Source organism: Brachypodium distachyon, chromosome 1 (genome assembly GCF_000005505.3).
Source record: "Brachypodium distachyon strain Bd21 chromosome 1, Brachypodium_distachyon_v3.0, whole genome shotgun sequence".
In the NCBI taxonomy this organism is placed as follows: domain Eukaryota; kingdom Viridiplantae; phylum Streptophyta; class Magnoliopsida; order Poales; family Poaceae; genus Brachypodium; species Brachypodium distachyon.
Window position 1 is genome coordinate 53640286 of NC_016131.3, and position 14751 is coordinate 53655036.

At 48.7% G+C, this 14751-nt stretch overlaps 1 protein-coding gene across 1 annotated transcript; it reads left to right on the forward strand.

Annotated features, from left to right (window-relative positions):
- The first annotated feature begins 4853 nt into the window (after positions 1–4853).
- Positions 4854–6740, forward strand: LOC100824524. The gene is made up of 2 exons (XM_003557405.3): positions 4854–6159; positions 6392–6740. The coding sequence occupies exons 1-2, from the start codon at positions 4926–4928 to the stop codon at positions 6403–6405; spliced, it is 1248 nt and encodes a 415-aa protein (XP_003557453.2). The 5' UTR covers positions 4854–4925; the 3' UTR covers positions 6406–6740.
- The last annotated feature ends 8011 nt before the right edge of the window (positions 6741–14751 follow it).

A 14751-nucleotide genomic window follows, 5' to 3' on the forward strand; every position in this document is an offset into this window, starting at 1 on the left:
ACAGTCTTAGCCCTAGTGGCTAGCGTGGTGCAATTGTTTCTGAGGATGTTTTTTACAGGTGGCGAACCGGCTGTTCGAACAAAACCGCCCGGTTCACCGGTTTCGTTATAAACCGGCCGGTTCATCCCGGTTTTCTCTGTCTGGCGCGCCGTTCGGTCCAGTGGTCTTAACAGACCGCAGAGGCCGCCGGTTCTGGTTTTTTCCGGTTCAACCGGCGGTCCGGTCCGGTTCCTAAAACTAGGATGCAGTGTGGCAAACTGAGAGCAGGGTACCGGACAATGGCAAACCAAGCCTTTGACACACCAAATAACCGCTCGACATCCTTCCGACATGCTTCATGTTGCGTCGCAAACTAAGATCTTGCTCCTCATGTGGGTGCGTTTGAGATCGTCTTCACAAAGGTTGACATCGCTGTGCAATGGGTCATCGGCGAAGTAATCGGCGTACAGCATGCAGTAGCCCTCCATCCTCTGCCTCGCCTTACTCTTGCGGCGGCCCTTCCTCGATCCTCCCCTGCCAGGCTGTTGTGCATCCTGGGCGATCAGCCGAAGAAGGGCCGAGAGAATGACTTGATGCTCCTCTTCGCCGCCAGAGGCAGCATCGTCGACAGCGGCGACTTCCTTGTCAAATAGCACGGCGAGCATCTCCTCGTCGTCCGAATCCATAGCCTTGGCAAATCGTCGAACACCTTCCGGGCAAAGTGGCCGCGGGGTGGGCTTGGAGCTGCCGGTGGTCTTTGAAGGACGGCAGAACGGGAAGCTACGGTGGCGCGGAAAGATCTACACGGCGACGGGGCTTTCCTATCGGCTGCGGACCGTCGCCAGTGAGAGGGGTGGTTCAGGCGGATATTCGGGGGTGGAGCTATGACTGCGCCCGACGGAGAGGGTGAAATGGGATTTGTTTTTGGATTGTGCCGCTGACAGGGGTGGCCTGCCCGTTTTATGACCGAGCCAGTGCCCCCTCTAGCCCCCCGGTTGGATTTTTCGGTGCCGGCACCCCCATTTAGCATTTGAGGGGTCTTTAGGGGTGCCAGCTGGAGATGCTATCAGTACGCCCATAACAACGGCTGGACGGCTGCGGTCCCACTTGAGCGCAGCGTTCTTGTGGAAAACACACTCTACATTCCCTGGGGAGCCAGAATCATGGGGTACGATATGGAAAAACCAGCAACTAAGGGTGATCAACAAGCCATCTGGGTGCAATGGGCTTGGTGCCCTCATGATGGTGGAGGATGGCATGAAGCGCAAGCTGGGGCTTGCCACCGTGCGTCCCAACTACACCTTTGGTGCATGACGGTCGGTGGTAACGAAACTGTGGCCCGGAAACAAGACCGAGTCATTGACCTCGAGACGTTGCTCCCCATCCGTGGCCTCTTGACCAACCCAAATGTGGTTGGCTCTGCGGATGGTGTCGCTGTCATTTTCATAAGCACAGATGTGGATTTGTTCACAATTGAGCTCAAGTCAAATCGTGTCCGGAAGGTATCCAGCAGGGCTGGCAAACATTTTGTCTTTCCCTACACAAGCTTCTATACTCCGGGTAAGTTTGTTCACTCTACCTTGCTAAGTTGTTTTTGGTTAAACTTTGCATAGAGAAATGTTTTTGACTAACTTTTTATGGATAATTACTGAAATTGGCTAGATTTTACTAGGAATCTTGTCGACATTTCAACGCCATATCTAATAGGCGCAAATGTAGCCTTATGAATTACATCTTTTCTTCTGCAGATCATGCGACATGAAGAATGTCACCACCGTGAGGGTGTGGTGGCATCCATTACATTAGCCTGCTATTGTTGGCTTGGTTCAAAGTGGGTGCTTTAAGTGTCATGTTTTCAGGTCGACTGTTTAAGTAGGAACAAAGTCATCATGGTCAACAGACCCTGCTATGTGCATCACTTGACGTAGAGGCCGGGACCTTTCCCTTTTCGGAAAAAAAAAGATGCTGCTATGCAGAAAATGCTTTAGTAGTCGCGTCAATATAGTAACTGCTGGTTACGTAAGACATGATGGTCAGTTCGTACTGGCTGAAGTTTATGGAAGACATGATTGCCGGTGAGTATTGTTTTCTTGCTGAGTTCTTCGATATTGTGGCCTGAAATTTATATTTTTATTCTTATAGTAGATTCTTTCATACTTGTCAAGCTCAGATGAGACTGACATATGCCTTGCTGAAAATGAACCTCTGCTGGTTTAGTTCCAACCCCATTTTTTGAAGGAGATTTGCCTACGTAGTAATCCAGGATCAAATTGAACCAGGAGTAGTAAATTTTTCAGTGCCCTGGGTTGCTACTTGCTATAGAATAAACCAGAAAATATCCTAATAAAAATGGAACTGTGACGCAGAGCTGCATTTTTTGTTGAAAATGTCGATAGGCAACAAAAAATAGTGGTGAGGTTAATTAAGTAGTTAACAGCTACTCATATCTTATTGGTTCTGTGTTCCTTGAGTTCATTAATTTACTGAGGGTGATACCTGGACTCCCTTTTTTTTTCATTTTGCTGGACAAAGTTACTGCTTGTATCTGCTGGGGCATTAATGCATTATATCCCCCGAATTACGACCCCTTTTTAAGCTACAGGCCAGATTTTGCATTTCTAGTATAGCCAAAACAAATGCTTATTTCATATTATGCGAGCCTGCGTCGGTTGGTGTTGGCGTCAGCTACTCCATATCAACAGACCTCATGGAAGAAAATGTCCCTTCTGTTGCTTTATCATATGCCTGTAACTCTGAAGATGTTGCACCAAAATTATTGGCTACAGAGCCCCTGCGTCGCCCTCCTCGGCGACACGGGGAACCCTAGCGCCGCCGGGCTCTAGGCCCCCTTCCTCCTTCCTCCCGCGCAACGCCGCCGCCGGAGTGGCCGGCAGATGCACGCGCGTGGCGGCTGGCGGTGGCGCGGGCCGGATCTGGGCCCGATTCGGGCGACAGGCCAGATCTGGGCTGTGGTGTGGCTCTGCAGGCTTGGCGGCTTGGCTGGCCGACTGTGGGCAGGCGCTGGAGTGCGTGTGGCTGCCGTCCTGTTGGCCGTCTCGGTGGCCGGCGGTGGGCAGGCCCGATCTGGGCGTGGCATGCGGCGTGCGGCCTGCGAGGGGCCCGAGGCTGCGGTTTGGCTTGCGCGGCCGGCGTGGGCGGGCCCGATCTAGTCCTGTGCGGGCCTAGCCATGCTGCCATGTTCCACTTTTTGTGTGGCCATGTTGGCGTGCCCTGATCAGATGCGTGGGGCGGTTGCAGCGCCCTGGCCGGTGCCCGGTGGAGGTTTGGCGCGTGGCGTTCGGTGAGCTTCGCTGGCGCTCGCTGTGATGCGGTGGCCTCTAACCAGCCTCAGCTATTCGCTCTTGTCCTCGGTGGGTTTGGTGGCTGCGGGTGAAAACCCATCATCGACGGGGTCGGTGCCGGCGATGACGGCGTCCTCAGGCGTCACTTCCTTCTTGAAGGTGTCACTGTGCAGCTCCGCCACATCCCATCCTTCGCAAACGAGGTGACTCCGAGCGAAAGCTCTGATCCGGTTTCCGGATCGGGTAACGGCGACGTCCTCAGACGCCGCGTCCTCCTTAGAGGCATTGCCTTTGGACACCTCATTTGGCAGTGGAGTTAGCTTGCTGTGGTCCTGGCTAGGGAGGGCGACTTTGCGCTACACGGGCTTGCTGTTGTGCGAGCTGTTCCTGTCGAGGCAACCTCTTCTGGCTCCGGTCATCGAAGAAGCCCCGCTCTGCCTATCTTCTTCTGGCACTAGGAGCCGTTCCCTGTTCGGCGTCGTTGGAGCGGAGGAGGTCTTCGTCTTGGCGGTAGCGACTTGTTATTCGGTTTTTTGTGTTTGCTCTTTGTCAAGGTTTCCGGCACGGCTTTCCTTGAATAAGCCGTGCATTTGTATCGGTTTTTGGGGCCGGTTTTCCTCATAAACAGGGCTAACTCTTTTCTTCTAATCGATCATGGTGATCGACCGTTGTCCTCAAAAAAAATACTCTGAAGATGTTGGATGTTTGCTGAGAAATGACTCAGTCTGTCTTTTTCTACTTTGTATCCCATTAGGGGTGTGAAATCCTGGACCTTCCTTGGATGACTGTTGTGTTTCGTTTTCAATGAAAATGGAACTGGGCTGGCTTTTGGCCATAAAAAAAGGTTTGGACCATTGAAGGAGAGAAGAGTCAAAGAAGCTATCATCCAGGTATTTTATGGGTTTTGGAATGGTATTTCACGAGACTTGTATTGAAATACTGGTTTAAATTGTTCTTTTATCAAGACAAATTGATGGTCTATATTTATTTTAAGTACCATAAAAATGGTCAGGAAGAAAAAGAAGCACGACGGTACAATTTGCAGTCCGTCTTCCCGTCACCTAGCTGGTGAAAGTCTGAGAAACGGTTACGTAACCATTTAAGACGACGGAAAATGCGGTGGGCGCAGCCTGTCTTCCCGTCATCTAGCTGGCAAAACTCAAAGAAACGGTTACGTAACCATTAAGATGGCGGAAAATGCGGTGGGCGTAGTCTGTCTTTCTATCACCTAGCTGGCAAAAATCAGAGAAACGGTTACGTAACCATTTAAAACATTTAAAACGGCTGAAAATGTGGTGGACGCAGTCTGTATTCCCGTCACGTGGCTAGCAACGGTTACGTAACCTTCTGATCCGACGGAAAATGCGGTGTGCGATCTGGAGATGAAAGGCTCAGGGTTTTTTTTCGCTAGCAAAATATAGTATCTTAAGATATAAAATCCAAATTTGTTCTCATCTAATAATAATTTGTGCCAAATCAACAAAGAAAAATTCAAGAAAATTGCCTGGTCTAGAAACCGCTGTCCGCTCAGGAAGGAAGAGCCGTCACGTCTTAACTGGGTCCCCGCAGTCTCTCGTCTTCCTCGTACCATTTGCTTCGTTCCCAAACCCCGATCCAGAACCCAAACCCCGACGATCCAGCGCGATGAGCCCTTGCCACAGTCGCCACGCGCCGCCGCCGCCGAAGCTGTACGACGAGCTCATCCTCGAGGTCTTCCTCCGCATCCGGCCCGACCGGCCGGAATGCCTCGTCCGCGCCTCCTGCGTCAGCAAGCAGTGGCGCCGCGTCCTCTCCAGCGCCGCCTTCCGCCTCCGCTACATCGACTTCCACCGCACGCCCCCCATGCTGGGCTTCTTCTACAAGGAATCGCTGGAGCTCGAATCGGAGGAAATCGAAGAAGTCTGCACCGTCCGCTTCGTCCCCACCACAGCCTTCAGCCTCCGCTACATAGACTTCGACCGCACGCCCCAGGGCTTCTTCTACGAGGAGTCGCCGGAGCTCGAATTGGAGGAACTCGAAGAAGTCTGTCCCGTCCGCTTCGTCCCCACCACAGCCTTCCGCCTGCCCAGTAACCCACGCCTCGGTTGGTCCCTGATCGACGCCCACCACGGCCGTGTGCTCTTCTATGATCTTAGGTACCGCGCCATGGTCGTCTGGGATCCCATCACCACGGACTGCCGCCACGTGCCCGTGCCCTTGTTATACTCTCAGAACCATTATGCGGTGCTCTGCGCCACGGCCGGCTGCAACCACCGCAGCCGCAGCGGCGGTCCCTTCATTGTGGTTCTCGTGGGAAAGGACAAAGGAGTGAGCTATGCCCATGTCTACTCGTCCGAGTCCGAGGGTTGTTATGTCTGGGGGAGGGCCGTGGCCTCCATCGAGCACCCAGATTCCGCCGCCGATTTCTCACCGGGGCGCAGCGTTCTTGTGGAAAACATACTCTACATTCCATTGGGAACCAAAATCATGGGGTACGACACGGCCAACCAGCAACTAGGGGTGATCAACACGCCATCTGGGTACAAGGGGCTTGGTGCCCTCATGACGGCGGAAGATGGCATGCAGGGCAAGCTGGGGCTTGCCGTCGTGCAAGAGTCCCAGGTACACCTATGGTTCAGGCCGGTCGGACTTAACGAAGCTATTGCGTGGAAAAAAGACAGAGTCATTGACCTTGAGACTCTGCTCCCTATTCGTGGCCTCACGACTAACCCAAATGTGGTTGGCTCTGCGGATGGCGTTGCTGTTATTTTCATAAGCACAGACGTGGGATTGTTCACAATTGAGCTCAAGTCAGATCGAGTCCAGAAGTTATCTAGCACGGCTGTCAAACATCCTGTCATGCCCTACACAAGCTTCTGTACTCTAGGTACTGAAGTGGGTAAGTTTCTTCAATCTTATATGCACCTTGTTGCTCCTACCTAGCTATGTTTTATTTGGTTAAACTTTGTTTACAGAAATGTTTTGGTTTCCATCTTTTAATGGATAAGTCCTGAAATTGGCTAGATGTGACTAGGAATCATGTCAATGTTTCGATTTTCATATCTCATAGGTGCAAATGTAGAGCTATCGGATGGTTATAAGCTTTACGAATTGCATCTTCTCTTGTGCAGATGATGCGGCATGAAGACTGTCACCGCCATGAGGGTGTGGGGACATCCCTCAACATGAACCTGGCATTGTTGGCTGGGTTCAAAGTGGGTGCTTTCAGTATTTTGTTTTCAGTTGGCCTGTTTAATTAGGAAGAAAGTCATCATGGTCAATGCTGGTATGTTTTCTTTTTCCGATGGGAAAAAGGCTTATGTAACCGCTGTCAATGACTCAATATATTTATCATTGTTTCCTGCCGGGAATCCTTTAGTAAGACATAATGGTCAATTGGTACTGCCTGAACTATATGTAAGACATGATGGTCAGTTTGTATTGTTTCTTGTTGAATTGTCCGAGACTGTGGCCTGAAAATCTTTGTCAGATTTTCATTTTTGTTCTCGTAGTAGATTCTTTCATACTTTTCAATTCCCATGAAACTGACATATGCCTTCTGAAAATGAACCTCTTGTGGTTTAGTTTCATTGCCATTTTCCACATGAATTGTTCGAGACTGTGGCCTGAAAGAGATCTGCCAACGTAGTAATTCAGGAGCCTGTTGAATCATACAGTTGGATTTTGGAAGTGGAAGTATGTTAGTTGTGGTAAAAATTTCAGTGTACTGGGTTAATATTGAATTGAATAAATCACAGAATATCCTAATAAAAAATGGAACTATGGTGCAGAGGTGAAATTTTGGTTCAAAATTGGGACAGGCTACAAAAAATAGTGCTGAGTTGGAGACTTGGAGTAGTTAACAGCTATCTGATTGGTTCTCTGTTCCTCCATTAGTCTTGCAAGAATCTTAATTTAGTGAGGGTGATACCTGGACTTCATTTCGTTGGACAAAGTTAGTGGTTGTATCTGCATTATATCTCCCGAAATAATTATGGCTCCTTTAAGCTGCGGGGCAGATTTTGCATTTCTGGTATAGCCAAAGCACATACTTTTTTCATATTCTGCAAGCCTCCATGGAATTGATTTAGGAATCTAGCATCTACACTGAGAGATGTTAGTTCCTTTATCATTTATTGAAGCAGATTTTCCTAAACATAGTACTGAAAAATCCAGGCATACACTCTGAAGTGAAAAATGTTCAGAGTTGAGTAGCTTACAGTGAGTACATTGGAAATAGATGGAGCTCTTGGGTACTATTGTTCTACAGCCCATACCCAAGCTTGTTTGTGGGCTTGTACCAGTTTTGCTGCTGCCGATGAAAACAGAGATCCGTCGATTAACTGAAGTATGCTGCTGTTATTAGCATGTTGCAGAGGTTACGAAGTTATGCGTGCCATGGAAATCGAATTGATTTGTTGCGGGACATGTCTCCTGCTTGAAATTGGTAATAGTTTTGGAAAGTAAAGAGACAGGATATCAAATCGGACCTTGTGCAGCAGCATCCGAACATGTTAACTGATGAAGGCTGGTCCGGAACGGAGAAGTGGCATGGAGATAGTATCTAGCCCAGGAGACGATGTGCCGCACTCAAGGCCTCGTGACGCTGCCTGAGATCATCATAAACGGCTCATCTACCCATTGGACTCAAAACGAGCGGTGTGGATTGCTCCGAAGCATGGCACCATGCCTTGGTAGCACTGAATATTCTCTCTTAATAGGTTCTTGTTGTGCAGGAATAAAGGAGTGATACTAAAAAGGAATATAGTAAGCATGGATGGCTTCTTTGGAAGGTGAAAAGAAAGTTTCGTCATTGGTTAAATCTATTGCTCACAGTTAGTCCATTGTCTTTGACTCTCTTTTTCTTTACGATCAACTTTCGACTGTTTTATGTCACCAGTTTAGATTACGATCAATTGCTGCCTTATTTTCATAATAAACAATCAATTAGCTGTTGATCTTCAAATGCTTAGTCCTTACAATAGTATCTATCTGCATGCCCTCGGTAAGGTCCCAGTTGGGTAATTAAATTCACTATTAAACCCCCAACTGCTTTCGAAAATTGAGTGGAGTTGCATGCCTAGTTTTCTAATTGGTGTTGTTAGGTGGACTTTCAACCCAGGTTTTACAGATTCAATTAACTTTTAAAATCCATGTTATTGGCACAACGACAACTGAAAGCACATCTGGGGTTAAATGATCTGGTTATGAATATTCCATCCTGTAGATAATTTGGACTTCTCCTAGGAGTACAATATATTTTTTCTACAACAAAAGGGAAAGCTAAATGATTATGCTATTTTTCATACTATATGTGGATGAGAGTTATTGCGATTTGATCATCAGGTAACTCACACATATTTTCTGCTTAGACCCATGCTTCTTTTTGTATATTTTTTTAAGTTTGTTTGATCGTACAAGTTAGGAGTTGTATGATCGCCTATATGACATCTCTTTTTGTGCCTGTGTTCTTTTTGCTAGTGTTGAATGACCTTAATTTCTCCATGGAGAAGCTGGTGCCACCAGGAATTAGATCCAAAGGCGCGCCGGGCGAGTTCATCTAGCTTTGGTAGAATTTTCGGCACTTTTGTGTGTCATGTCCTGCTGTGCTGCAGTGTTAGATTATGGTTTTGTTTTTTGTTCAGCAGTAATTCTGATTCGACAAGTCTGGCTCTACTGTTTTCAGCGACTGTAATTAGTACTGGTTTAAGTTATTGTTGGCTTTCGTCTAACTCTTTAGAATTGAAGACTTTTTAGATGTTAATTTTTCCTTTATCGAGGAATTGACCATTTTTTCCGATCGCGCAACTTGACTGAGAGCATTGACAATTTCGGTTCAACATGTTGTTTACTTCAAACTAGGGGGCCTGTTAACATATGGTGAATGATTGTCGGAAGCGGAAGGATTTGGTGGGTTTTTTCTTTTTTTTTGCCTTTTTGTATGGAAGGAGAAATTGTATGTAGCAATGCACATGGAGGTTTAAATGCATGGTACAATGAAAATGGAAGGAGATTGAATAATCATGGTACAAAAAAATAGTTGGTGGACACATCTGACCAGGGCGAAGGGAACCATGAAGATGGGGAAAAAGAAGAGGAAAGGGGCATTCATGATTAGCAGGCTGTTGTTCGACCATCTAATGAGCAAGTGTTGGGTTTCCTGAGCTGGTGGATCTCATCCCTCGTCTTATGGGCTCGATTTGCTTTCATCCCCCTTCACGCCTGCTGAGATTGAAAATATGGTTTTGCACCTGCCATCTGATCGTGCGCTGGGCCCGGATGGATTCAATGGACGTTTTTTTCAAGACGTGCTGGCCTATCATCAAAGGGGATGTGTATGAACTCTGCAATGATTTCTTCAACAACAACATCAGCCTTAGGTGCCTTAATAATTCTTGAGTAAAATACGCTACTAGTTCATGAACTCGGCAAAAAGGAACACTTTAGCTCACGAACTCGAAAATCGCACACTTAAACCCCAAAACTGGGACAACTATGTCACTTTAGTCCAAAAACGATTGGGTGAGGCTTAAACACGCCACGTGGGCGCCACGTCGGTTTTGGCGACACCTTCACCGCCGTCCTCTCGTCAAAATTGAGCACCGTGGGCTTGATAGCGACCTTAGACGAGGCAGCGGCATCAACGGCGTGGTTCTCAGGGCCCCAGAATCCCCGTCTGGGCGCGGCCGCCTTGTCCCTCACGGGCGCTCGGGCATGGTGATTTTGCAAAAAAAAAAAATCCTGAGAAAATCGAATAGCAGCCCGTGGTCCTGGCCGAAACCGACGTGGCGGCCACGTGGCATGTTTAAGCCTCACGGAATCGTTTTTGGACTAAAGTGACACAATAGTCCCAGTTTACGGGTTTAAGTGTGCGTTTTCCGAGTTCGTGGACTAAAGTGTTCATTTTTGCCGAGTTCATGGACTAGTGGTGTATTTTACTCATAATTCTTTTATCACTTTGATCCCCAAGATGCTCTCTCCGGAATCGGTCAATGACTTCCGGTCTATCTCATTGCTGAACTCCTGCCTTAAGCTTATCACGAAGCTGATGTCGCTGCGTTTGCAACGGATTATCCTAGAGCTTGTCCACGCCAATCAATATGGTTTCCTCAGAAGTCGATCTATTCAAGACTGCTTGGCTTGGAGTTTGGAATATATCCATCAATGTAAGCAATCTAGAAGATAGATTGTTGTTATTAAACTTGACTTTGAAAAGGCCTTCGATTTGATTGAGCACTCTGCCATCCATTCCATTCTTCAGCACATGGGTTTCGATGATACTTGGCTGGGCTGGATTGACAATTTGCTTGCTTCTGACTCTTCGGCTGTCCTGCTCAATGGGGTGCCGGGCAAACAGTTCAACTGCCTGCGTGGGGTGCATCAGGGCGATCCTTTGTCTCCGCTTCTGTTTGTTTTGGCTGCGGACCTCCTTCAACTGATCATTAATCGGGCATTTCATCTTCATCTTTTGGGTCTTCCCATCCCCAATGGCGGTTCCCAGTTCCCTATTGTTCAGTACGCTGATGACACTTTGATCATCATGCAAGCTTCCAGTTTGCAACTTATATGCCTTAAGTCTCTTCTTGACTTGTTCTACCAAGCTACTGGGCTGCGTGTCAATTTTACCAAGTCTTGCCTTATTCCCATCAATCTTTCAGAACACAGAACTGAAGTTTTAGCCAACAGGCTAGGTTGTGCAGTTGGTTCATTTCCTTTCACTTACCTTGGGCTGCCTGTTGGCACTTCTAGGCCCAAAATGCATGATCTTATGCCAATCATTGACAAAATTGATTGGCGTCTGGCGTCCTGTGCCTCATTTCTGTCTTTTGGGGGACGCCTGCAAGTGGTCAAGTCAGTTTTTTCCTCCCTCCTGGCTTTCGCGTTAAGTGTGTTCAAAGTTCAGGATGGGTGCAAAGAGGCTGTGGACAAAAGGAGAAGGATCGCTCTCTGGAACAAATCTGAGATTACGGGCAAATGTAAAGCACTGGCTTCCTGAGATCGTGTTTGTTTACCCAAATCTAGAGGGGGGTTGGGTGTGCTGGACCTCTTTGTGTTTAATGAGGCTCAAATGATCAAATTTCTGCACAAATTCTTCAATAAGGCTGATACGCCCTGGGTCAGATTAATTTGGAAATCTTACTACGTGGATTACACCCCTTCCCCTGATGATTTTGTGGGCTCATTTTGGTGGAGGGACCTGGTGAGGCTTCTTCCTGACTTCAAGGATGTGGCCAGGGGCTTACCTGATAATGGATCGACTCTTGCCTTCTGGCTTGACGCTTGGGATGGCCTCCCTCTCTGTGAGCAATTCCCTAGAGCCTTCTCGTTCGCCATCGACAAGGAGATCACCCTCAAGAATTTCGCTTCGGCCGATGATCACTATGACCTTTTCAATCTTCCTCTGTCTGCCTTGGCTTTTCATGAAGTTCAGTCGATTAGGACGCTGCTTGACAACCTCACGCTGGTTTCGCAAGACAATGATGCTTGGATCTCTTGTTGGGGCAATGGTTCCTTCTCCACGAAGCTTTACTATCAACACTGCTTCCCTTGGATGCTGTCTGATCGGTGCTCTTCCTGGCTTTGGAAGAATAAATGTGTCCCCAAGATCAAGGGTTTCACTTGGCTGCTCTCCTGTGACTGCCTGAATACTAGAGACATGATGGACCGAAGGAACTGTAATAGGGATGGGATTCTCATCTGCTCTCTCTGCTCTTCCAACTGTCGGGAAACTAGCAGCCATATCTTCTTCGCTTGCTCCTTCAGCAATAGCTGCTGGCTTTGGTTGGGGATCAGATGGTCTCAGCTGGGTACTTGTTCCTCTATCCAGGAACGGGTTCACAAGATCAGAGCTTGCATCCCTGTTTCAATCCACAGAGAGGTGTTTCTTTTGGCTGTCTAGGAAATTTGGAAAATTAGAAATGATAGGATCTTCAACAATTGCACTCCCTCTGTAGATGCTTGGCTGGCCAAGCTCCGTATTTCTCTCAATTCTCAGAGTTGTCGGTTTAGTTCTGGGGCTAAAGAGGTCGTAAGGGCTTGGCTTGTCTCCCTTGCTTCTGTCCCCTGAGTAGGTCTCCTCTCCCTCTCCCTTTGTGTTCTTTGGTATCTCCCCCTGTAACCTGTTCGTTTGTATGTTGTTTTTATCTCCCGGGAGTACTTTGTAATTTCCACATATATATATATATATATATATATATATATATATATATATATATATATATATATTAAAAAAAGTGTTGGGTTTCACTAATAGTTCATCGGTTAATAATTGGGTGTTGATTAACTACTTGATATATGACATAGAGTAAGCTTAATTTACACCCTTTTTGTAGTAACAGAGGACCTTTTAATCAATTAGAAACACTTTAAATTATATGCTGACATTTGTCGATAAAAATATCCCTGCTGATGAGTTAAGTATTGGGTTTCAGCTAATGATGTCACAGTTGGAGGAGCTAGTTCAGATCATCTGTAGTGTGGTCTATACTGAATGCCCTGATCACATTATTTGGAAGCTACATAGTTCTGGTGTCTATAAAACATCAATCCTTGTATGCTGTCATCAATAATAGGGGGATTACTCCAATCTACATCCCTGCCCTGTGGAAAATTCACACCCGACCCAGAGTTCACGTGTTTTTGTGGCTTTTGTCACATAACAAACTCCTCACTAGAGACAATCTTAGTAAAAGGTAGGAAGTGACACAATCCTTCCAATCCAGCTACCATTGCATGCCTCTCACCTGTTGACTGTTGTTGCTTTGCATGCTGTTAGTGCTAAGCTGATTGTCAAGCTGCATGTTCCCTCAGTCATCGTGTCACTCGTGTCTTCACTAAGACCTTTGTCTTCTCTGCAAGGCTCTGAACAGAATCGCTGTTTATGGGTTTCTCACTCCTGACCAGAGTAATAATAAAGGTTTTGTTATTTCTTAGGAGACTGAAACATAACTATTTTTTAGTTGATGATAACAACCTTTTGATTCAATTATTGAGATTCATGTAAGATTAATTAGGTCCGATGGATAAGAATTTTTTTTTTTAAGACGCAACGGTCGATCCCCGTGATTTGATTAGAAGAACGGAATTGGTCATTTTTATGAGGGAAACTGGTCCCGAAAACCGATACAAATGCACGGCTTATTCAAGGAAAGCCGTGCGAAAGTGCATACACAAGAACCGAATAAACAAGCCGCCACCGCAAAGACGAAGACCTCCTCCGCTCCAACGACGCCAAACAGGGAACGGCTCCTTGCGCCAGAAGAAGGTAGGCAGAGCGGGGCTTCTTCGACGACCGAAGACAGAAGAAGTTGCCCCGATGGGAGTGGCTCGCGCATCGGCAAACCCGTGCCGCACGAAGTCGCCCTCCCTGGCCAGGACTCATACCAAGCCCACCGTAGTGAGCAAACTCCGCCGCCAAACGAGGGCTCCAAAGGCAAAGCCTCCAAGGAGGATACGGCGTCCGAGGACGTCGCCGTTACCCGACCCGGCCACCGAAACAGAGCTTTCGCTCGGAGGCGCCTCACTTGCGAAGGGTGGGATGTGGCGGAGCTGCACAACTACGCCTTCAAGAAGGAAAATGACGTCCACAGATGCCACCGTCGCTTGCACCGACAACGTCGATGCAAAGCTTTCACCCGCAGCCGCCACAGCCGCCGCCACGGCAAGGAGCGAATAGAGGCCAGAACCAGGGGCCACTCCAACATTGCGAGCCCCGGCGAAGTTCACCGAATGCCACGCGCCAAAACCACCACGGGCACCGACCAGGGCGCCGCAACCGCCCCACGCACCGGATCTGGCCATCCCAACCCCGGATCTGGCCTCAGTAGAAAGGGGCGGCATGGCCGTGGCCCGCCAGGCCCCAAACGGGCCCGCTACACCGGCGGCGGCCTCCACGCCTCAGCAACCCCACAGCAGCGCCCTGCCACCCGAGCGCACTGCCATCCGCCGAGGCCCACAGGCCCAGAAGGGCCCGCCACACCACGGACGGCGGTCGCGTGTCGCCCCCAAGGATCCCACCGGATCTGGCGCCTCCATCGCTGGATCCGGCGCTTCCACGCGGCGCCCGCCCGCAAGCACGGCCGCGCCTCCAAGCCGCACCGCCCCGCAGCACGCCGGCCCGCACCACCTCGCCGCTGGACCCTGCCGCCACGCGCGCCCGCCGCTACTCCAAGCACCACTGCAGCCGGCCGCAGAACCAGGCGAGGTGGGGATGCAGCCCCGCCGCCACCATCCCTGGGCTTGACCGGCTTCGCCGGCAACCCCTCCGGCGGCGGCGAGGTGGGGGAGGAAGGGAGGGGAGGGGAGCAAAGGCCGGCGGTTAGGGTTTCCCCGTGTCGCCAGAGGAGGGCGACGCGGGAGCCAAGACTGTCGCGCATTGTGGATAAGAAAATCTTGATTGGATGGATACAATTGTTGACTGAAAAATAACTATTTTTTAGACGACTGAGGAAACAGACACTCTCTAATAATAAACGAATTAACAAGGTTTCAT

Excerpts from the sequence above, each read along its gene's own strand:
- LOC100824524 (XM_003557405.3), top strand. The coding sequence starts at position 4,926 with ATGAGCCCTTGCCACAGTCGCCACGCGCCGCCGCCGCCGAAGCTGTAC.